Source organism: Toxotes jaculatrix, chromosome 5, assembly GCF_017976425.1.
Source record: "Toxotes jaculatrix isolate fToxJac2 chromosome 5, fToxJac2.pri, whole genome shotgun sequence".
NCBI lineage: Eukaryota > Metazoa > Chordata > Actinopteri > Toxotidae > Toxotes > Toxotes jaculatrix.
In genome coordinates, this window is record NC_054398.1 from 16,948,404 (window position 1) to 16,971,995 (window position 23,592).

At 39.6% G+C, this 23,592-nt stretch overlaps 3 protein-coding genes across 4 annotated transcripts in view; 2 read left to right on the forward strand and 1 right to left on the reverse strand.

The window, feature by feature from the left end:
* Positions 1-18,097, forward strand: smad3b (SMAD family member 3b). 2 transcript variants are annotated; one of them, XR_005894075.1, is made up of 10 exons: positions 1-415; positions 4,362-4,555; positions 4,673-4,807; positions 5,174-5,248; positions 5,346-5,396; positions 7,310-7,522; positions 7,647-7,784; positions 7,931-8,075; positions 9,641-11,447; positions 18,088-18,097. XR_005894075.1 is itself a non-coding variant. In XM_041037921.1 (9 exons), the coding sequence occupies exons 1-9, from the start codon at positions 213-215 to the stop codon at positions 9,762-9,764; spliced, it is 1,278 nt and encodes a 425-aa protein (XP_040893855.1). In that variant the 5' UTR covers positions 1-212; the 3' UTR covers positions 9,765-11,452. The 2 variants fall into 2 exon arrangements, 1 of the variants encoding a protein (XP_040893855.1); XM_041037921.1 differs by lacking the exon at positions 18,088-18,097 and having other exon boundaries at positions 9,641-11,452.
* Positions 11,777-14,618, reverse strand: aagab (alpha and gamma adaptin binding protein). The gene is made up of 10 exons (XM_041037922.1): positions 14,457-14,618; positions 13,988-14,178; positions 13,796-13,892; positions 13,607-13,696; positions 13,449-13,532; positions 13,267-13,346; positions 12,981-13,077; positions 12,689-12,793; positions 12,447-12,496; positions 11,777-12,341 (listed from the first exon to the last, which is right to left on the reverse strand). Exons 1-10 carry the CDS (start codon positions 14,548-14,550, stop codon positions 12,264-12,266), a joined length of 966 nt encoding a protein of 321 aa, XP_040893856.1. The 5' UTR covers positions 14,551-14,618; the 3' UTR covers positions 11,777-12,263.
* Positions 15,161-23,592, forward strand: part of iqch (IQ motif containing H) — a 22,059-nt gene continuing 13,627 nt past the window's right edge. Inside the window, exons 1-10 of the mRNA XM_041037920.1 lie at positions 15,161-15,236; positions 15,549-15,671; positions 15,767-15,864; positions 16,007-16,082; positions 16,806-16,925; positions 19,177-19,279; positions 19,551-19,637; positions 20,066-20,241; positions 20,315-20,860; positions 22,614-22,680. Of these exons, the coding sequence (XP_040893854.1) occupies positions 15,186-15,236; positions 15,549-15,671; positions 15,767-15,864; positions 16,007-16,082; positions 16,806-16,925; positions 19,177-19,279; positions 19,551-19,637; positions 20,066-20,241; positions 20,315-20,860; positions 22,614-22,680 (1,447 nt within the window). The 5' untranslated portion in view covers positions 15,161-15,185. The remainder of the gene's footprint in view (positions 15,237-15,548; positions 15,672-15,766; positions 15,865-16,006; positions 16,083-16,805; positions 16,926-19,176; positions 19,280-19,550; positions 19,638-20,065; positions 20,242-20,314; positions 20,861-22,613; positions 22,681-23,592) is intronic.

Below are 23,592 nucleotides of genomic sequence, written 5' to 3' on the forward strand. Positions count from 1 at the left end.
CGGAGTGAGCTTGCGACGCGAGCCGCCGCCGCTGCTGCTGCTGCTGCTGAGCACCCGGCAGCGACCAAACTATCCGTTTGTCTGGGAGTTTAGCGAGCTAAGCTAACTAGCTGACTGAGTCGTTATCATAGGAACAAGCTGTGCTGTTTGCAATTCTGGACGGCAAAATTAAACTAGAGTACTGTAAGTAGTTGTTTTAGTTGCAATTTAAAATGTCTATATTACCGTTTACTCCTCCAATTGTGAAGAGGCTTCTTGGCTGGAAGAAAGGAGAGCAAAACGGGCAAGAGGAGAAATGGTGCGAAAAGGCTGTGAAAAGTCTTGTGAAGAAGTTGAAAAAGACCGGACAGCTGGACGAGTTGGAAAAAGCCATCACAACACAGAATGTCAACACGAAATGCATAACCATACCCAGGTAACCTCACAGACACTGCTAACTAGCTTAGCTAAGCTAGCAAGCTAGTGCTTATGACAGCTAGAGTTAGCCGATTAGCTGGCTAGTTAGCTTGAGCAGTTTTCTTTGATTACGTGTTAACATGTACGTAAACTGGTTAATTACCAAAGTAATTCATCAGAAGATAAATAAGTCCAATCACTGCAGGGGGGGTTTGATGGCATCGATAGTTAGCTTTAGCTGCCACACTAAAAACAATCTACCTACATAGTAGCTTGAGGTAACATAAGGTGATCGATGCAAACTTAAACATTTCAGTTTTGTTGTGTAAACAGGCAAATGCCAATTAGCATTTTGTCAGTCTGAAATACCGATACACGGCAGACCGCTACATCTATGTCAGCTAACATTGCTGCACAAAGACGTGCAACCCCACACATTTAAGTCTGTTATGTCATACTCCGGTGTTAGTTTGCAGCGCTGGCATGACCGCTACACCAGCGCTAACCTTCCGAAATATAACTAAAATACCACAATTGTGATTGAATGTGAGAGACTGTAGTGTTAGTTCAATGCCGAGGGAAGTTTCACCTGCTGGCATGGTAGCCTGTGGTACATCTAGTGCTACATAAACAAGTGTGTCCACTGTTCACACGTGTGATGAACAGGAGAAGGGGTGGTTTGGCGAGGCAGGACTCTGACTCACAGAGGATGTTTAGACTGGAGTGTGTGTACTGTGGGAAAGCTGGACTAAGTGCTCGGTGTGGGACTCCCCTTATGGGATACCCATCTGTCTAAAACCAGTTTGTCTGACATATGAGGTTGACATTTTGGGTGTGATTCAAGACACGTGTGCATTCAAACAGTTTTATTGTCAGTGACCTGAATGGGTCAAATAATCTTGATGAGATGGTTTCACTTGGTTGCATGTTGAATTAAAATAACGTTCACTTTAATAAGTTTACTCATTAGATACTCTCTTCAGTCTATAGTAACACTGTAAATGAGACAGTATTACTTTATTTCCATATAATCTTTATTTCTATATATTACACTCAGTCTGATGTGAAAATGTGAAAATGTAACTTAAAAAAAAAAGAAAATTATTGACCAAAGTCTACCGCTGTAACTCAGCCAGGAAGACATAAAGAGTCATAACAGCCCAGAGCAGACATTAAATACATTACATCATTTCTACAATGTGAACTATTTTTGGCACTGGCACAGTCACTTTTTCCATTTTTCCTCTTTTAATAATTTCTTTGTCTCTCTACCCTTTGTTCCACATAAAGTAAATAAGGCAGGTCCACATCCTGACCCTACTGGTAATGGGCAGTACAGAAGGAACTTGAGTACACCCTTCAATAACTTCTTTATTGTTAACCATCCTTCAGAGTTTTTTGGGGGTAATATTTAATCAGTCAGCTCGTAGGATTCATTGCTAATGAAACTGGGAGTCCCCCTTCATGGTGTGTTTAGAAATCAGAGCATGGGTGGTAACCTACATTAAAAACCTTTTCTTAGTTCTTGGGAATGTGCTCCGGGCTCTAGGGAGGGTGTGGGCCACTGTTTGGATTGTGGTTCAATCTCAGTGGGTCCAGTGACTGTAGGTTTACAGAATAACAGCTGTCTTTCTATCTGCTGGGGATACAGTGATTCAGTACTACAGCAGGCCAGCATTTTATTGTACTTTCATTTCTCTTATAGTGTGACATAGGGAGAAAGGGGTTGTCAGCATTTAACAGTGGCCAGATGCACCTAGAGTGAACTCAGCAGGAAATTATTATGTACTAATACATCTGCAATGTGTTAACTTAGAGCAGATCAATTGTCTGCCTTCTGCAGTATGTGGGGAGATTTATAACACCACTAACACACAATATTTCTAGAGTAGAATTAATGTATTGTAGCAGAATTATTATAGAATTATTTTAGAAATATTACTTTTAATTTTATGTGTTGTAGTTTATTTTTTACAGAATATAATGAAGCAATAAGCTTGGACCGTTCATAACTACCTATTGTTACCTGTGGTATAAAATTGTAGTGCTGCACATAAGTGAACAAAAATGATTAAAAACTTTGCGTTTTTGGCAAAGGGCTTTTTGCCTCTATATAAAAATAGACAGAAGAGAGGTGGCAGATAATGAGAGGGGGGAGAAATGAAGAAAACATATCCTGTCTGGAATCGAACTGGGTATGTTGAAATCATAGTACTGTGTTCCATCTTAATGACTAGGCCACCAGATGCCCCCTAAAAACAGTGTTATTACCATTCTTCATGTGTTTCTAAATTTGGAGGCGCTGGGCAGTACACAGTTATTTGTTTGTGTAACATCATAAAAAGTGCTAGTTGATGTTGCTTCTGGAGTGAAACTGTTAAACAGAAAGTAGTTTCTCTCATACGCAAGATTTTCTTTGGATAATAGGTGCTGGATTGATGTTGGGATGCCTGTAACTGTGTGAATCCCCGACTGGCAGCTGTACAGTCGTTGCTTCTTCTGATAGATAAGAAGTTTGCCTCAGTCCAGCTGTGTGTCAGGCTGTGAGTGAGATGAGTCTGAAACCATCTCTTTTGCAGTGTGTACTGAGGTAGTGAAAGCTTGAACTGAATTGTTTGCTAAGCAGGCAGAGGTGATGGTGTGGTGGTGGTCTGTGTTGTGTGTTTGAATGTGTCAGACTATTTTATTTAGGTGTCATACCTCATGGGATCAGTGCTTGTCTCTGTTTTAGCTTCTTTGCTTGAGACATGCATTTCTTTCATGACTGGTGAAAACTGTCAAAGTCTGTCGTTCATTTTAAACAGACTAGTTAATAGTTTAGAGGATATCCACTTCTTGGATGTGGCCATTGATTTCAATTCATGATATTACAAAATTGGCAGAATATGCTTGATTTGAATGTAGTTTACACAGTTTACATCAACATTGTCCTTTTTTCATAATTTTTTAAATTCTATTTAGGAACATAAAAGTTATTTTTATGCAAGGTGATCGCAGTGTCTTCCCTCTGAGACTAAAGTAATAAACTGGCCTAATTCTAGTGTTGCCTGAGGTCATTTGTTTCTTTATTTTGTCAGCTGGTTGATGTTGTCATCAAAGTAGTCTGTTTATTGGAAACTATAATATTTCAGTTTAAAACAATAAAGTTAATAAGATGTTTTGTTGGTCACCTGAAAACTAGTTCCAGCTTCAACTTGTTTTCCTTGAACCCAAGTCCTCCCTGACATACTTCACGGGAGGCCAAGCCGTGGTAAAGAATGAGAACCATATGTTTCTTGTCTGACATCTCAACAATGAGGTGAACTGTTGTTGAGTTCAACTGGAAAAAAGCCGTCACCTCACTGGACTCTATTTGAGGAGAGAGATCAAGGATCTGTTACAGTCCTTCCTTTCCTTTTTTAGTCATTTGAGTTTAATGGCAACATATATGGTCCTACACTTCACAGGTACACAACACTGTTGATATGACATTTCATCACTTTTTGCACATAGGCCAAACAACTGTCTTTTTATACAGTCAGCAGATGACATCGTCATCAGTTTTGGCATTTGAACATAACTAAAAGCAATTTCGGTAGAGTTTGTGCCCAGATTCTGTATTCTGAATTTGGCACTAAGTATTGAATTTTTACAATTGTTCAGAGAGCTGATGATTCCCTGACTGTTGCTTCTACAGGGGAAGGACTGAGGGAATGGCTGGCACAAAATAGTCTGTTTCTTACTTATGGTAATACACTAAATTAAAAAGCAAACATCATGTAAGCAGTATTGGAAAAAATATATTATGAACTGGTCTGGCGTCAGTAAAATGCTGTGCTGGTCTTCCCTTTGTTAATATTCATCCATTCAGAGCTTGGTAATATCAAAAATGTTTTATCTTATTATTCAGAAACTTTTTTTCAGTAAAAGTCAGAGCATAAGGCAAAGCAACACAGAGCGACAGTCTCTTTGATGGTGTCTTCCAGGTCTTTAGATGGACGTCTGCAGGTTTCCCACAGAAAAGGTCTTCCTCATGTGATCTACTGCCGCTTGTGGCGCTGGCCGGATCTGCAGTCGCACCATGAGTTGAGAGCGGTCGACCACTGTGAATTCGCCTTCCACACCAAGAAGGATGAAGTTTGCGTCAACCCCTACCACTACCAGAGGGTGGAGACTCCAAGTGAGTGCAGTTAATTGCTGCATGATCCAAATTACTGTATTTAAAATAATGCCTTCTTTTGCCATAAAGTATACAGAAGTGAACATGTACTGAATGAATGCATCTGTGCGTCTCTAGTTTTGCCCCCTGTCCTAGTACCACGACATACAGATATCCCCGCAGTGTTCCCACCACTGGATGACTACAGTCCATCCATTCCTGAGAACACCAACTTCCCCGCTGGCATTGAGCCCCAGAGTAACTATATTCCTGGTGAGAAAAACTGTGCCTATCGTTCTGAAGACAGAACTAAAAAGTCCTTAAACTGTTATTCTCATCATTGACTGTCCAAAATGGTTAAATTTTCTGAATCCAGTGTTTAGTGTGTACAGTTAATATTAGATTAATGCTAGTTATTTTACATAATTATATTTAGCAGTAAATGCTGGTTGTATTGTAGTTTTTGCCTTTAATGATCCAAGATTGTCCTAAAGTGTATCATGTAAAAAAATATTCAAAGTAAAAGCATTCATTAAGTCACAAAAAAACTTAAATTTCAGTCATTTTAAAATATGTCAAACCTAAAGGTTAAAGATGAAACGTGTGTGTAATATCTTCTCATGTGTTTGTGTTTTACAGAAACTCCCCCACCAGGGTATCTGAGTGAGGATGGTGAGACAAATGACCACCAGCTTAACCACAGCATGGACACCAGTGAGACAAATGAATATACACTCAATTCAAGTTCATACTGATCTGATTATGCCTTATCGAGATCATGACCCAGTCCTCTATTACGGCTCTATTTCAGGTTCACCCAGCCTGTCGCCCAATCCTGTGTCACCCACAAACAGTAATCTTGGTAAGCAAAACCAGAGGGGTTAGCTTTACTTACAGAGCATAGCATTCATTATGTGCACTCGTATAGTGCGTAGCCGTGACTTAAAGTCCAACTGAAATTACATTTAGTCAACCTTTTTGCAGTGTAAAATAACAGCAGTGTTGTTTTAAAACCTGTTGTTAATGGTTTTGTGTTATTAGAAGGAAGAAAAAAGGTCTTTGGGGAAATATCAGATATGCTCCTTTTCCTTTCAGCCGGCTTGAGTGGCCTGTCAGTGTCTGTGCTTGATTGACGGCACCGGCAGGCTGCCGGAGTGCAAGTGTTCACCATAGGGAACAAGAGACAAAGTAAACAAAGTTGAGCTGTAGCTACAAGTCATGGGCAGAGAAATGCGTTCTTAGTAGTAATTTTAAAGTGTATGGACCACACCAGTGTCTAAGTGGACCAAAGTGACATTTGCAAATATGATAACATGCTCTTTAATGTGCAATGGTGTTAGCAGTGCACTTCTCAGCTGTTAATATTTGTTTGGATCTCGTTCAGCAAGCTGAGATGCAGGACAGGACATGTGTTTGTGTTTGTAAGTTAGATAAGAACAAGACTTTAGGAAAGCTGGAGATGTGGGTTGGTGTTCAAAGTCTGCACAGGTTGCTGCCTGGCTCAGTGTGACTGTCTGCTCTGCCTATGATAGAACACTGGTGTCACTGTTTTATTGTAGGTTTAATTTGTTGTATCAAAATAACGAGTATGTCAAATTAATGCAAAACTAGTGGGCACCATCATGAAGCCAGAAAATCTAAACTTCTCCCTTATGGTTTTAGATTTAGATATACTGGGTAAACTTTAAGCTCTTTAGCTGAATTGCTGAAGCCTAAACTATCAATGTAGCTACAGTTAAATATGAGTACATTCATTTAAAATGTTAACGAAACATTTGTGTGTAGTTGTACTGTCCTTTAATTGGAAATGAAGGAAAACCTGCCAGTCACAACAGAGAATTCCCAGTGGCTGTGGAATAAATTAGAATGAAGGCCCAGGGCTTCCTGGTTGCTCAGTTGGCTAAGACAGTTACTGTAAACCCATGTATGCTGTAGATGTGACAGGAAGGGCGTACACATAGGACCAGTTCCACAGACCTTTTAACCTCATCCTGTCATCCTACAACAATGGATCCATCCGTTCCTCCATCCCCACCCCACTGTACCCAGTGACTGTAGTGCTGTGCTGTCGTAGCTGATATCGCTATAAAAGGGAAAGCAATCATCCTTACTAGGTGATATTTAATATGCAGTAGGATTATATTCTTCTGACGTTGATTATGGACATTACAACTCATCAGCATACTGTGGTTGTTTTCTTGTTTGGTTTACTGAAAACTGTGGATGTCTGAATGAAGACGCTATTTATGCAGTATAAAGTCCACACACTGTCAGATTAAAACATCTTTGTAGGGGTGAGCGTGTGTGTGAGAGACAGATGATATAACAGGGTTAGTTGACTACGTCTGGGAGGCTTAGCCTCAGGGCAGTAAGTGAGTAAGTATGGTATGAATGGAGCCTTTGTCTGTCCTTGTCTGTGGAAAGGCTGGGTACAGACAACTCAAGGTAATGCAATAATAATAACATCCGGTTGTCAGGTTATTCTATCTATGTGGAAAGCCACCAGGAGGTCATTGTTTTAAAAAAAAAGAAGAAAGAAATACACGTCATGTCTTGACCATTCCTGGCTGGGGCCATGAGGGTCGTGGGAAAGAGCTACTGAAGAGAAATCAAAGGGAACATTATCAGCAGTGGGCATCTCCACAGTCAAATTGTTGTATGTCCACAGAGCAGTTTATCTGGTCTCATGAACTTCTTAATTCTTTTTTCATGGCCCTGACTGGAACTTTTCTGTAAATTCATCTTCATCTCATCTCCTGACCTCTGCTCGCACAGACTTACAACCTGTGACGTACTGCGAATCTGCCTTCTGGTGCTCCATCTCCTACTATGAGCTGAACCAACGTGTAGGAGAGACCTTCCACGCCTCCCAGCCATCCCTCACAGTAGATGGATTCACAGACCCCTCCAACTCTGAGCGCTTCTGTCTGGGCTTGCTGTCCAACGTCAACCGCAACTCAGCAGTAGAGCTCACACGCAGACACATAGGTACTCATTTTATTTCAGCGGTACCACATTAGGTGTGATCCAACTTGTGTTTTTTATATTTGCGCTTGAAATATTCTGAACATTACTATGCACTGAGCTACAATCTTCTCTATTCCCTTTCCAGGACGGGGCGTGAGGTTGTACTACATTGGGGGAGAGGTGTTTGCTGAGTGTCTCAGTGACAGTGCCATCTTTGTCCAGAGTCCCAACTGCAACCAGCGCTACGGCTGGCATCCGGCCACTGTCTGCAAAATCCCTCCAGGTTAGCATGAGAGGAAATGTACAAACACATGAAGTCATCAGAGGCAAAGTGATCAGAGCATAGCTGAGTTCTAATGACCCGCTCACACTAACATCTACACAGTTCTTAGTGCCAGTAAGTCAAATAATAAATCTTTTGTTTGTCAGGCTGCAACCTGAAGATCTTCAACAACCAGGAGTTTGCTGCCCTGCTCGCCCAGTCGGTCAATCAGGGCTTTGAGGCTGTCTACCAACTCACAAGGATGTGTACCATTCGCATGAGTTTTGTCAAGGGTTGGGGAGCAGAGTACAGGTAAATAAATATTTTAAACATATTACGCTGCTTAATACCAAATATCTATAATAATTAGATAATAATAATAACGATATCTAGTAACTGATAAATGCATTACATTTGTTTACATGTTATTAACTGAATAAATGTTTATATATAACAGCTAAAGGCTTAAAAAGGACCAAGGATACTGCATGAGGCACTGGAAAGGTCAACCAGTTCATGTTCAGTTCATGTTCAAATGATTAAGTGCTAGCATAGGTTGCTAAGACAAACACAAATGCTGTGGTTAGAGGTGTCGTATTAGATTTATTATGTGTATTTTAATCATATTCCATTGAGGTAATTTCCAGCATAATACGAGGTGGTAAGATTTCTCAGCTGAGTTAGAAGTATGCCTTATTCTTACAATTGAGAACTCCAAATTACCAGCACAGAATGTGACTGACAGATACTAGACTTATAAAGAGACCAAAGGACTTGGACGGTAATGTTTAACTAACCCAGCAAGGGGCTACAGTCTCCTGCTGTAGCATCGCTGTTTTCCTCATGTCTGTCATATGTAATATTAGGACAAACACAGATTTGATGTAAGGTCTGAGCAATGCCCAGTGTCTGGGAGGGGGGACAGAGAGTTAAAGGGGGTCTGAAGTAGGATCTCTGTGAACCTGCCCTTCTCTGCCCCGGGTTCTCTTGTGGGAGAAGACGTCATTCTGCAGACACAACAGCACATGAAGCCATTTACGGCCAGGATCAGACGCACAGTGTACCTTTCTCGTCTCATGGCTACACCTTAACTTCTCACATCTTGTTCCCTATAAAAAAAAAAAAAAAAAACACTCTATTGTTAAGTCAATTAGCCATTATTATTCCAGCTTCTAAGGTGGAATAAAGCTCCTGCCTTAACACACAGGCCATATGCAGTTGTATTTGTCCCAGACTGTTTGAAGTTATCAGTACATATACAGTTTTAAGAGATCATCATCCGCTCTTGGTTTCCTTGAGTCTGTTGCACAGGCCACAAGTTTGATCGGGCTGCTTACTCAGACGTAAGAAGAAAAGGTATGATGCCCCCGATGTTTATGGTCAGGATAATTAAATTCAATTTGGGGGTAAAAAAAAAGAAGGATGAAGGAGTGTTGGTGACAGAAAGTATCAGACTTTGTAAAGGGAAAAGGAGGGTGATGGGGGGAGGGTGCAGCTGTGAGCCAGCGAGAGAGGGTTTGAGTAACAGAGGAAGAATGCGGCAGGCATGCAGTGGTGTGGGGGACATGGAGTGGGAGGTGAACACATTTCAGACACCCTTTGCAAAGGGGATTCCCACTGGACTATGAGTGGTCGTGTTATATTTCTGGCACCAAACACCTTGGAGAAAAACATCTCTGGCAGAAACTTGAATGACTTCAGAATAAAAGCCAGTAGAGTTGGCTTCACTGTTGGTGCTAATTCAACTAAAAAGTATACTGTATATTTGCATTTACTATAATGAAGTTACATTAACAATGAGATGTCTCTTGATTTATTATGAAAATCTTTCATTAAAGACAAACTATGTTGGCTGTCTCTTTCTCTGTGCTCTGCAGACGTCAGACAGTGACCAGCACCCCCTGTTGGATAGAGCTGCATCTCAATGGCCCTTTGCAGTGGTTGGACAAGGTCCTCACACAGATGGGCTCTCCCAGCATCCACTGCTCCAGTGTGTCATAGGAGCAGAACTCCGTCCCATCCACACACTTAAACACAAACCACATAGGAAAAAAACAAAACAAGCGTCTGTCAGTGATAATAAGGAAAGAGACGCCATTCATCAAAATCGTCAATTCACTCTCCTCCCTCAAAGTCTCTAACATTTCACCTCACCACATGTAGGTCTACAGCACTTTCCTTACTACCACTTAGTGTCTCCATTTGAAGGTTATTTTAGGACTAGTACATTGTTTTGTTTTGCACGTGTTCAACAGGCAACCACAGGGTATTTTCAGGAGGTTTCAAAAGAACAACCACATTTTCTTCATTATTCATTCAGACATCTTCTCTGTGCTTAGTAAGTTTTTGTTTTGTTTTTGTGGTTTGTTTACCAAGTTGAAGTTAAGGCACAGTTTCACCTTGGTCATCATTTACATGTTTCAGAACATTTTTTGATTCTATGAATTAGCTAAAATTATGAATACGCTACCATCACTGGTGTGTACCACCACTCTTTGTAATCACTGAATTGGGAGGATTATTTACCAATTGAATCATGAATCAACATGAAAAATGTCATTCTGAGTCGTGATTAAATAGAATATATTTAATTAATATTTTAAGTACAAGGTACTTTGGCCATATTGATTTATCTGTATTAATGAAATCATCAATTATATGATTGATCATTTAATTGGTATTTTATCTATTTTAAACAAAATATAGACATTAGCACCATTGTTTCTTGACAAGAACCCTTATATGAAAACTATTTTGCTCAGTGAAAGAGACATTTTATAAGTTATTTTTGCATACTGTCCTGCATGGGAATATATTTTTATTATTGCCTCAATATGATTGTACATAAATATTTATAGCTTGTGATTTCTTGTAGTCATGCATTGCTTGAAACAGTGGACCTGACTGACCTCTGGCATGAGTAGATTCACAAAAAGACTTTGCTTTAATGACCCAGAACTTAGCCTAGTTAAACACTGGCTTTTCCAACCCGGGTTAGGTAGTGTAATAGGTGTAATACATAGGATTACTGTACCAGCTATAACTGTTATTTAATGATAGAGACATGCAGAATGAGTGATCATAGTGGACTGATTGAATTTAGGAACCGTGTGAATTCAGTGTGAAGGGTGCTCAGTAGCAGTGACTGTGGCTGTGGTTCATCCATCGATGACAATGTGGAGTGAAAATATAAATGCAGGTCTTTTCACATATTCACCAACTGTTAGCCAGTAGTACACTATGCTCCTTGTGGGTAAATGATGCACTTCAAGTTTAATGTGTTGATCAGTGTAAAAGCTTTAGTTTTAGTGGTAATTTGCTTGTCCAGTAAATACTGTAATTACATGTACATTGCTACAATATAAGGCATGTGTAATATGCTCGCTGTCCTTGGTCATTGTCTAAGAAACCACCATGTTAATCCAGCACTTACTTACAGTACATAAGACTGAGTCGCCATGTTATCTATTTAAATCATTACATGGTGCTAAACTGAAATACTGTGTACTACGGTGCATTAGGTAGTTGGTAGAGCTGTATCAGTACTTGTGTTCCTTGATATTCTTAGTTGGTGGTTTTCTTTTTCTTCAAGTCTTATGTACATGTTTATTTCATGTAGCCTAATATTTGTTCTCAAATGACCATTGTTTTTGTTATCTGTGAAAATTTAATAAATTGCAGCTGGTTAAAACAAAGTAAAAGCCAAATAGCTTGTTAATAGTGTCTAGAAAAACAAAACCCTCTGCACATAAATTCAATTTTGCTCCTCCTGAAATGTAAATGAGACAAAGTATCAGTAACATCCTCCAGTGTAACTCTGTCCAATAGCTTACCACGACCAAACTACACATTTTATTTAGAGCAGAGGTACTCCGCTGCAGCATACAGGTGTTCCTATTCTTCTATTCAGCATATTTTTCTTTGAAAGAATGAGTCGAGCTGTATGCGCCCACAGAGAGCAGCATGTCTTGTCTACACAATAAATTAGCCACACTTACACTGAAGAGCACAAAAAAATTAAATCACAAGTCTTTATGTTGATTCAACAGAATGTGTATTACATCTCTTAAAACTCTGGAGCATAAGGCACATTATGTCACTTGAAAATATAAGTGACAACTGCACCTAAAGGACAAATACATAAAGCAAAGCCCACATAATTTAATTTCATGTTTTTCTGCCTCTAACACCATCATGTGTTGAGGTTCACTCAGGGCTTAAAGCGTAGTGAAGGGACCTTGGAGAGAAGACTGAGGATCAGGGCCACTCACTGGCTCTCTTCTCTCCCTATACAGGATTTCCATCTGCTTCTCGCTATACACCAGTACTGCAATCATTTCATTTTAATAATCAAAAGTTTCTAAACATGACTATGCCTACAGTATCATCTGTAAGCATCTCCACTTTCCAAGTGCAAGAAGCAGGTCAAAGGGCGCTGGATCTTGTGGGAGCCCCAAGAAAAAGAGGATCAGGAAAAAGGAGAGTCACAGGTAGCTGCTTTTAGCTTTCCTCACCCGATGATAACTCATCTATCTCATCTACATCGCCACCAATGGCCATCCAGAACGCCTTTGCTACCTGTAAAACACATTTAGTATAATGTAAATCAGATTTTTAATAAGCAAGTTCCACAGACTGAAAATGGTCTAAACTTGGTGTCTTAAAGGGAATACAGTTGCTTACCTTCTCTGCATGAACCTTTCTCTGCTCATGAGGTAATGAAGAAGCTTTGTCTGCAGGTTAAAAATCAGAGACCAAATTATCATAAATGACATCAGCTGTGCAAATATTTGACCTTCATGTAAACAATGAGCGCAAAATGCAAATGCATCAAATATCCTGTAAGTTTCAAAAAGGAAAAACACAGTCTGTGGCTTTGTTTTTTTGCTAGCAGCTAGTTGTGTATTTGTTATTCATTTCATTACCTTTCATCTCTTTTAATTTGGTAAAGAGGCGTTCAAAGTTATCCACATCTGCATCTCCAGCTGTCAGATTAGCGAGTTCCTGAATGTCCAAATCAGTCATTGCATCTGAGGGAATCAACACAAGTGAATATTAATTACTTAACATGTAATCTCTGATAATCAAGATTTACATGTCTTGGGAAAACATACTGAATGTACAGACTGAAATGTGCCAGCAGGAGTGACATCAGTTTTGGGGAAGAAAATTACTTTTGATGTCAAAGACAGATTCCATCAGGAACCCTTCACTTACCAACTACTGTGTCCTCTTGTGAGTCTGTGTGTGCACTACTCTGTGTGTGGCTGGCATCCTCATTAACAAGTGTGCCCTCTGCTGGCACGCTGGAAGACTGCCACAAAAACAGATCTAGGATTAGGCATGCCTCCTTGAAAACTGAATTTAAAATCACATTTAGATAAATATGGATTGATATATGTCTCAAAGAAAGTGAAAGCACATAAAAAGACCACTACACATGTACATGAAATTACAGCCAAAGTACATGGAAATGGATTCAAGAGAAAAAAAAGCTACTGACTGGTGGATCTTGGCAGTTCCGTGAATTGTTGTGTCTGGAGGCCACCAAACTGCTCATCAGACCAAACCCCTGATTGTGCCCTGTCATGCAGAGATACAAGCTGTCACATGCCATACATACAGAGATAAATTAAGAAGTGAGAGAAAATACAATAGGTAATTGTATTGATGATTTCATCTCACCATCCTTCATCTCCACACTGGACCACACGTTTGCATTGAGAGCCTGGACAATTCTCTTTACCCCTGTGGATTCTGGAAAGTCATCTGACAGAAGAAAGCAGTGTGAATGAGAGTACAAAAATTGGCAAAATGTAATTTCTGCTACCTGTAAAACTCACCATCTTCATCTGGCAGCTCCTGTGGATTGAGTTCCACCAGCTCAAAGGCGTGAGCCAAACACCACTGCTGTGCTTCATGTCTGGTGACCCCTATGATACAAATAAAATTTCAGATGCCATACTATATCCTGCAAAACTTGTATTGTGGCGCTTTCTGCAAACCAACAGTCACAGTGCTGGAAAACTAACCCTTTTCACAGACTCTGTCGCACACCAGAATGAGCACCTCTGGAGCAAGATCTTCCACCACTGATATCCACGGATGTAGACGTTCCAAACCATCCTTCTGCAAACACCATGCACACATGATAATCATTACACACGTATCAGTGGATATACTTCTGATATTTTAAAAATAAGGCTAATTCTGAGTTGACGTACCACTGTACTGTCAAAATAAGCGATGAAAGCCTGCATGGACTGGGCGATCTCTGACGACATTTGAAAAGTGCTTGGTACAACACACAGGCTGACATCTGCTGTATAATATTTGTTGTTGATTGTCCATGGATACCAGGCTACTGTTTCTTCTCGCTTGGTCGGCTCCGGCAAAGTATTCGTAACGAGGATCTCTGGTGCAAAAACACACTTGTTATGAACCACACAAACAGAGATTACGTTAGACTGTGTTACTCAGCCTGCTCGCTGTATAAACAGGGTGTACTAAAGCTTTAGCATTACCGTTTTTATGTCGCCCCTGCAAAAGTAGATTAGTTAAGTGACTATTCTTATAACCTCAGACAAACGAGTTATTAATCTGTATTAGCAACATACAAGCTAGGTGTAAGTTAGCTTTGTTTAACGTTAGCTTGTTTGCCAAATCATGCACGTTAACCTCTGCTAAACTTACGTTTTATCAGCTCTTCTTCTTTAAAACTACTGTCAGAGCTAGTGATGAGCACGCAAGGAATAGTCATCTCAGTGGTTTCTTCTGCAGCTGACATTTTTTAAAATATTTAGGACAAGATTCTCCAGCTGCTAGCTTAGCGCGACGTCAACCAACTTTGACAACCTTTCACCTCTGACCGAGCCGCTGCGACTTCCGGTGCAACATTTCGCCGGAGAAACAGGTCTTAGAGCCTTAATTTCGACACGTTTATATTTGTTTCCATTAGCTAATTATGTCTGGAAATATATTATGGATGCTAAATGTAATTTGTGTTTATGGCGATATTGATGTTGACGTTAAATGTGGGTCGTGTGCTAAATCGTTTTGAATAGATACGATTCAAAGCCCTAAGTTTCGTCTTTCAGGCAAAACAGTGTCTCCACCTAAAGCGCCACTAAATAAACAATGTATATTTACTCAATGAATAAAACATGTAGGTACAAGTAGGGCCATCGTCGGAAATTTGCCAATTGTACACTTTGGCGGCGAAAAGAGGGTGCCTGACAGTCTAACTCGGGGCAAAAGGGAAACCTACGGTGGTTAGACTTTTGTTGTCATGGTTACATGAGGTGTTTTCATAGACGAGCTAGCTAACTGGTTTGGTAACAGAAGTTAGCTGCTACAAGTCGTCATTATGATATCGTGATACATGTTTAAGTCATACTATTAAACCCAAAATTAAAAAAAAAAATGTCTGACACGCTTAAAAATGAAGATAGGTTTGGAGCAGTTTTAGTTCAGGTAATGTTATCTAATTTTGCTCATCCGACAATTCTAACTTTCCTAGAGAATACTTTACGCTTGCTAATTTATCTGACTTTAGCTACAAGTTTTTTTGGTTTTGTTTGTTTTTTTAAGTAAGCTATACACATCGTTTGATAAATTATGACCACAGTGCTTAATTGATTAAAGACATTAGTTAAATGTAACATAGAAGATTCTAGACAGGAACTACCAATATGCAAGTACAAACATTAAGCTGAAAGTTAAGGTCATGGTTGTTGGCTGTTTTCAGTTACCTACAGTATGTACTCACAGAACTGTATATTACAGGTTCAAGATGATTTGAAACAACTCAGATGCAGTCTTGAGAAAATCAATGTCAGAGAGAGGGACAAAACACTGGACATTCAAGCCCTGGACAATGCCATTCTCAAGACAGAGAGCAGCATCAGGGTGAGCATGGTTCATGCAGAATAAGCACTGATAACAGTGAAACAGACATCAGGCAAAGACGGCTGATTATTTCTTTGTTCTTTATTTTTAAATAGAAACATGCAGAGGATTATCTGAAAACAGTGACTGAGCAACTGCTGGTTCTTCCAAGCATTGAAGACTTGAAAAGAAAGACTGTGCAGATTCCTAAATGGTAAGTAAGGAGAAGTGTGCCTGTGTTTTTACTAAATAACTTTCTACAGTTTCTTAACTGGTAGAATCTTGAGGAAATATGTTTAGAATTGTATACAGTCTAGTGATGGATATTGTGAGCCTGAAAGAAGGATTTTACACAGGAAACCTGGTCTGGAGAGTTTCCCAGATGTTCGACCACAGAGGGAAGATGTTTCAGGGGCTGCACCTGGGGAAAAGGTAAATTGCTATTCATGTTCACAATTGAATATGCCTTTTTTACTTGGTAATATAGAGCAAAAGAAACAATATAAACTGTCGGTAGGTACTGTAGGTTAGAAATTCAACTGTTCTGTCACAAGGTGTGACAGAGCAGCACAAGAAAAAAAAACACTTTCCTGCTTTGTGGGAATACACTCAGTTGGCAGTTTATTAGGTACACGTGGATAAAACTAATGCAGTCTACAATACAGCGGCCCAGCAATAAATCCCACCGTTATGGCAGTTATAATGTTCAGTTTTTATTGAAACTGTTTTAGGGAGGTGTTGATTCTACTTTATGGTCATTTTGGAGGCTGTTTAATTATATTGTGTTATGTGGACAAGTCTTTCTATTATTTTGTCCACCTCATTTATATCAATGAGGGCTGGCTAAACAGAAATACCTCTCTGTGCAATGCAATACAGTTCAACAGGGCCACAAACTACATTTTCCAAAATTGTCATTGAATCAGCCCCTCTCTGAAACAGTTTCAATAAAGACTGAGCCTTATAACCTTCATGAAGGTAGGTTTTATTACAGGACTTTGAATTAGACTGCATTTCTTTTAGCAAGGTATACCTCATAAACTGTCAACTGAGTGTATATATACATTCAAATCTTTATTATTACTATTACTGTTTCTACTGCACATCTTATTATAATTAAAGTTGGAAAACTTTTCCTCTTGGTGTCTCATTCAGCACCAGTCACCTTTACCTATGCGTTTGCTGGGTAATCCTGCTCACCCAAACAATAGAGCCATTTTGTCCCAGAAATTTGGGATATCACTCCCTGATGTCCACAAGAGGAGCAAAAATGCAGTGAGTAATCTGAATATGAATGTAGGTTGATTTAGTTTTAGTTGTAAGTTGTAAGTAAGAAAATTAAGTTTTCTTTTGTGCCATTCATCCTTTCCATAGCAATTGCACTTTACAGAATGTTTTGATTAAGTATTTCTGGTTTTCTGTGTGTTTGTCTATATTTAAACTGTATATGTTTTTTCTTGCACCCAGGTCTCTCTTGAAAAAGAGGTCATGTTGTCAATGAGAGACTAGTAAAGGATTAAATGTATTTTTTTAAAAGTACTTTCAAAATACAGCAAGTTTTGTTTCACTTAGTGATGCTAGAAATAATGTTTTTGACTGTCATGTCAGTCAGGTGGATTAAAAATAAACACTAGGAACTTAAAACAGTAACTTGGCTCAGGTCTGTGCTAGAGCTGTTCACACTTTGTGGAACTGAAGTAAAGGGGATTTTTTTTTCTCCCATTATCACGTACACTTATTTGTTGTCAGACTGAGTAGTCTACATGGCAATCATGGACCGGATGACAGTTCATTCAACTGTGGCTTTGTAAAACTAAACACTCAGGAGAATTTGAGCCTCATATTTGTTGAGGAAACAGGCTACATCTGGTATACTGCCTTTCTTAGTTATGGAGCAGATTTTCTCATCACACTTGAGTCTTACTGCTGGAAAAGACACCAATCAGTGCATGAAATCTTAAACTAGAATCAGAATAATTTCATGTCCTCCAGTTATTTGCTTTGTGCAGTGAGAAATTCCTGTGTCCTGAGTCTTTGTTGATGTTAATTGTAACATACAGCACATGCCTCAGGAAAGATTTGATTAGGAAGTATTACAAGAGGTTCTGCTACAGCTAAGAAGAATTGGATATCATGGTTACTTTCCTTGATACTGTCTCCCCTAATCCCCAGAATAGACAGTTTATACTGGGGTGAAGAGTGATGGTACGGGTTTGCTTTAAAAGATTCTTCAAGTCTCGTGCTCGGAGGGACACTGACATAAAGGTCACTTGGATTAGTGATGACAGCCAACACTTGTCACAGAAAACAAATGAATCTTTGCAAAGGTCGGCATTAGTTTTAGATATATTTTACACACTATCTTTTCCAATATGTTTTTGGGAATCTATACCTGACATGAGAAATAGAGGCCAAGACTGTCACTCTGATGTAGGAGAGATGGAAGAACTGGCTGCAGAAAGCGGAAAGCAGCAGATTGCAGCACATCAGCATTCTTCTAAAGAAACAGGCGCCTGATTGCTGTGCTATGGGCTACTGGTTTACAGCTGTCTCAGGACAGAAGCGGGTACCTGGTCCAGCATGCCAATAAGACAGCCGTAGCTTCCCCAACTGCTAACCACTGGCTCTGTGCCTGCTGCCTCCTCCTGCAACTCAGGCCAACTCTTCTCCATTCCGTACCCGTGCCAGAGAATGAGCTTTTGCATTTTAGCAATTTTACAAAAGGTGCCACCTTTTCCCAACCTCATCTGAAACAGATGTGTGCCTTTGAGGGGAGATTCTCTCAGCACCTGGCTACTACCTGTGGTCTGTCAGAGAGCTCAGTGGTCTGAGAAGAAGGAAGGCAAGGACATTAGGTGACAAGTCTGGAGGATCAGTGGCACAAACTTCATGTTTTATGAGTAATGAGACATTTGAATCTAGTCATGAATAAAAAAGTTGAGGTTGCTCCAAATGCATCATCATGTTTATCATAAATTAGGCCATTAAATCTACCTTTAATTTTAAAATTATGATACAGCAGTGTGTATTAAAATGTATAAATTACCAGAAAATAACTGCTCTGGGTTATAGTATTTTAAGATTAGTCTTTAATCTTGGCTACTTTGTGATTAATTGCTACAGGAAGTGGTTTACAGGACAATTTACAATTTATTTTCCCAGTACTAGTTTTATGACTCTTCTAAATTCTTTATGAATTCAGACAGTGTATTGTTTGTAATCATTTATCAGGCATCTCCTTCATACTCATTCTGCTTGAAAGTTATTTTTTTCTTACATTGCTCAGCTGGAATGAGTCTCATTGATTGTTACAAAAAACTCTACAGAAAAGAAAAACACATTCAGTTCAAACATGCTCAGGTTCTAATCTTGTAATTGTTGTTTAGTTTTATGAAACTACTGCCTGCCTTCTTTACTGTGGGCATCAACTTTCTAGGGCCAGACCAGAAAATACAGGAAGATGATTGGGTAGCATTACTTTGTATCAGATGAACAACCACTGATATTATAAACATGTTTGGTTCAGGCGAAACATCACAGAATAATCACTGGCCCTGCAGTGAGATTTCAAGCCTTTGGACCAAGGGTCCATCACGGCCTGGCAATACCTGAAGAAGACAAGGGGACAGGTATTTCACCATCTTGTCACCACTCTCTCTCTTTTTGCACTCTCCAGACAAATGCTCAAATGTTTGTTGTTTGTATCACTTTAATCAGACCTCAAAAAACTAATTGTAATTTAAATTATTTCCTTCAATTATTCAGATTTTTTTTTTTAACATTTTTACTTATTAGCTTGAAGTTTTGTTATCTTGCCTAGCTTGAAATTTTAATAAACAAGGTCATGTTTTGAATGTTTTAAAAGGGTTTTTTTCCCCCCCTTTTTTGTATTTTCTTCAGTGCCAGACTCAAGTTTGCTTCGTATGTCAGTCCCGCACAAGGCTGCTTCACTTCATCACAGGGAGGATTCATATTCTTCTAAAACAGGTCAGTCCTTCTTCAAAAACTCTGCAGAAGATAATACATTTTACCTGATTCTGTATCTCCCAACTCTTCTGTATATCAAGTTATAATAAATATTTCGAAACGTGTTGATTGAAAAAATTATCATGATATCCTGGACTGTTCCATGTGGTATTTAATGCTTTGGTAAGCAGGGAAAAAATCTCTGCCCTTGGCAATACCTGAAAGCTGGAGACTTGATTACAAAAGTGGCATCGACACATCCAGTTTGTCGTGAGGGCTTATTGCTACCACATTAGCAAATATGCACTCTCTCTTCAGTTTTGCACTCTTACCATTTCTCTCATTGTTTTTATTGTCTTTTGGTTTAAATCCATTACTGACTGTAGTAGAAGGGACGGCTACCATTTGATTTGACTGGTTACCACTGATTAATCACTGATTCGAATCAGGCTCGAAGTCCAGGTGTCAGAAGCGTCTGAAATGGGAAACAGAACCTGGATCCACAGTTAGCAAATGCACACCACTCTGGACCACCAAGACACCGCCTCCCTCCTCAACCTCCAAGAGTATGGACCAGGGGAGTGTGATGCAGATCACCAGTGATCTTATCCCTAAAAGCCCTCAGGTACAAACAATATTCCCTCAACTGTATATTTAAAGTCTTGGTTGCCTCTCACTAGTTTCACTGTGTTCTGTAGAATCTACCTGTGGCAGTTCCTGTAAACATCAGCAAATACCCCTTTACCATCACAAAGGGAAGGATCAACCCAATGGCAGCTGATTTCTGTCACTTCAAGCAGAGCTTTAGCTTGTGCTGGAGCAGTGTGGTACATGCTCTGGAGGCCCTAGAAAAGCTGCTCAGGGACTTTGCTGTGCCTCTAGCCAAAGTGAATGGGGAACGGCTAGTGGAGTTTGCTCATGGTTGGGATAATGGTTGGGATAAGGCTCCTCCAGTGATGGGCCTCCTCTCATTGCTTGAAAACTGGGAGGAGGTATTGGGTGTGGTCTTAAACCCAGGTCAGCGCTACAAGGGAGAAGGAGGCATTGAGGCGGCTGCCATCCGCATCCAGTCCTGCTGGAGGCGCTACATAGCTCGGACGGCCTACCTGCGCCACTGCCAGCGCAAGTGGGCGGCAGGGACCATCGCCATCTCATGGTTGATGCACACTCAGATGCGTCGTGTCAGGAAGGCCCTGCAGGCCCGGCGTTTTAGGCAGCTGGAGAATTACCGCAGCAGAGCCCAGGTGATGTTGCTTATATCCAAATACTGCTTTCTCTCTCTTTCTCTTACTTAACATTTGTTTCTCTTTTTCTCAACTTCAGGGTCAGAGATTTATTCATGACTTCTAAGTAATTAAGATCAGACACATCCTAAATTTGGCTGTACAGGATTCCATCTGATTTTTTATTAAAATTAAGTTATCTGCATAATCTTTACATGTTACTTTGTGCTTGTATGATACAAGATTTTGATATGAGTACTCTAAAGAAAAAAAAGTTTGTTAAAAAATGTAGTTTAGGGTTAAAAGAAAATTATGTTTCTACATTTCAGCTCATTGTTATAATGTTCTGTTTCCCATTCAGTCACAAACTTCAGTGTTTTACAGAGGACCAATCAAAATCTGAGTTTTGAGCAAAGTACTTTTAGAGACACTAAGGGTCCCAACTCCAAGATAAATACTTAAAAATAAGGACAGAAGGATGGCAATGCCATGTCAATATGTATTTTGTGTCATTAATAAGTGTGTGTATCTTTAGCTAAAATGGGTTTATTTATTTCTTCCAGTTTTAAATGAATAGACACACAACTAAAAGAAACCACTGAACCAAATAAACATAAAAATCTTTAGAGGGGTTACATGAGCAGAAGGGAACAGAAGGGAAAAAAAGTGAGACAGATAAACAGGAAAATAACAGAGACAAGTGAGACAGGTGAGCAAAAAAGAGAACAATAGAAAGATGGAGAGACAGATTAAAGAGGACAGTTAAACTGATACACTGATAGCAAACAGACAAAGGCAGAAACATTGATTATGAGGTCTGGAGATCAAGGGCAAAAAAGGTACCCCATCCATTCTTATGGCCTAGTACATGTAGCAGCAGCTAAATATATAATGATGTGCTATAAATATTGTAGTTAGTTTAAATATTTAAAGTTAAAATGTGTTGTGGTGGTATTAGGTTTAGGTGTAATATTAGGTATTGGGAATGCAGTGGCATAATGTAAGGTTTGTAATGGAGCTATTGGTTTAAATGGTGTATTTATACAATATAAACCATACCAAAATGATTAATTTAATGCAGTTTAATCTTGCTTTAAATGGACTAGACAATTAAAACTATATTTGACATTTTCTTGCAGTTTAAAATTCTCTCTGCCATTACAGAACCTTTCAATCTTAAGCTCAAGAAATAAAATTTTGTTTCTATTTAGCTCTTCAAGAGAGCTGCATGACAGCACATTTTCTGGATGAATAGCACTTTGTAGATTTTTTTCCCCGTTCCATGTAAATGTCATGTCTGTGCTGTCATTTGGGCTGAACATCTTTTAGAGCACTGACAGAATATTAATTAGTGCCTACAAGTTCATTTAGTTTGAACATCGCTGTGTGTGTATACATGCACTTAATGTATGTTCTCACTCTATAAACATTCAGACCCTGTTAATTAAGGCTGCTAATCTTCCCCTGGCAGTAGCATCATGTACCTTGATGATTGAATTAATTGTGAGAAGATGTTTCTAAAGTAAACGCTTAATTTAATTAAGGTGGTATTTTATGCTTGGTTTGCTTCTGTTAGCCCAGAGAGAGATTGGCTTGATGTGTTTTAGCTATGCAGTGATGTGATGATTGTGTGTGTGTGTGTGTGTGTGTGTGTGTGTGTGTGTGTGTGTGTGTGTGTGTGTGTGTGTGTGTGTGTGTGTGTGTGTGTGTGTGTGTGGTGTGCGTGCGTACTCTTGCAGTCCCCTCTCTGATCACTCCTTTTCTCCATCCCCAGCATCTGGCAGCCAACTGGAAACACATCCAGTCCTCCAAGAGGACCATTATCCACATCCCTTCATTAGGTAGCTTTCTTTATCTGCTGCACACACACGCACACACACATCTGATCTAGCAGCAGTCAACCCATGTCTCACCACTCTGCTGCCCTAGTCTGTAGCCCTGGTGGAAGCACTCTATCTCGTTCAAATGACTCTCTGCAGGAAAGCACTCACAGGATGATGACAGTCCCCATGCCAGGGAACTGAACAATTTAGTCTCAATCGCCATTTAATTTGCAGATTAAGCAAATGAAAAACCATTATGCTGAATATTTGCAAGAGGCACAAAGGTCTTATTTTATTGCTCAACAAAAAAAAATGCACACACTAAAGAGGAAGAAGCTGTTATGTTTTTGCACCAGACGTCGAGTGCAAGCTATGATCCCTTCTTGTTCTAATTTCACCATGGCATTCACATTTAGACTGTAATCAGGCATGTACATTGTAAATCATTGAGCGATTGTCTAAAATTATTAAGCCTAATTACTAGCAGATGGAATGCTTTATTTGCACTTGGGGTGGCTACAGAGAGTGCTGTGTGAGCAAGGATAATTAGAAAGTTGAACCCCATTGTTGTTAATTAGCATGAATCCAATCATTTAATTACCTTGATTCAGTTGAGGATTCTCTCTCAGGCAGAAATCCAGACAGACATAGAGTAAAATCCTGGAGGTATCACTGAATGTAGCTCAGCGGTGGCTGGACATGGTGCAACAGGACTCCCAGCACACAACAGACACAGCACCTGCTAGTTATTAAGCTAAATTAATCATCGGATTGTGCTACTGTGTGATTAGACTTAACTACCCCTTGCCCAAATCTAGTAGCATGCACATGTGAGTGTACTTGTACAGAGTTACAAATTTTGAATCAAGCCAGTTAGAGAAGATATCAGTCTCTCTTTAAAAGTCTTGTGCAAGTTTTTGTGACCTTGTC

Coding starts and splice junctions, on each gene's coding strand:
- aagab (XM_041037922.1), bottom strand. CDS start 14,550: ATGTCAGCTGCAGAAGAAACCACTGAGATGACTATTCCTTGCGTGCTC. Junction 13,697..13,795: donor CGACAGAGTCTGTGAAAAGG/GTTAGTTTTCCA, acceptor TTTGTATCATAG/GGGTCACCAGACATGAAGCA. Junction 12,794..12,980: donor ACAAGAGGACACAGTAGTTG/GTAAGTGAAGGG, acceptor TGATTCCCTCAG/ATGCAATGACTGATTTGGAC.
- smad3b (XM_041037921.1), top strand. CDS start 213: ATGTCTATATTACCGTTTACTCCTCCAATTGTGAAGAGGCTTCTTGGC. Junction 416..4,361: donor AAATGCATAACCATACCCAG/GTAACCTCACAG, acceptor GGTGTCTTCCAG/GTCTTTAGATGGACGTCTGC. Junction 5,397..7,309: donor ACCCACAAACAGTAATCTTG/GTAAGCAAAACC, acceptor CTGCTCGCACAG/ACTTACAACCTGTGACGTAC.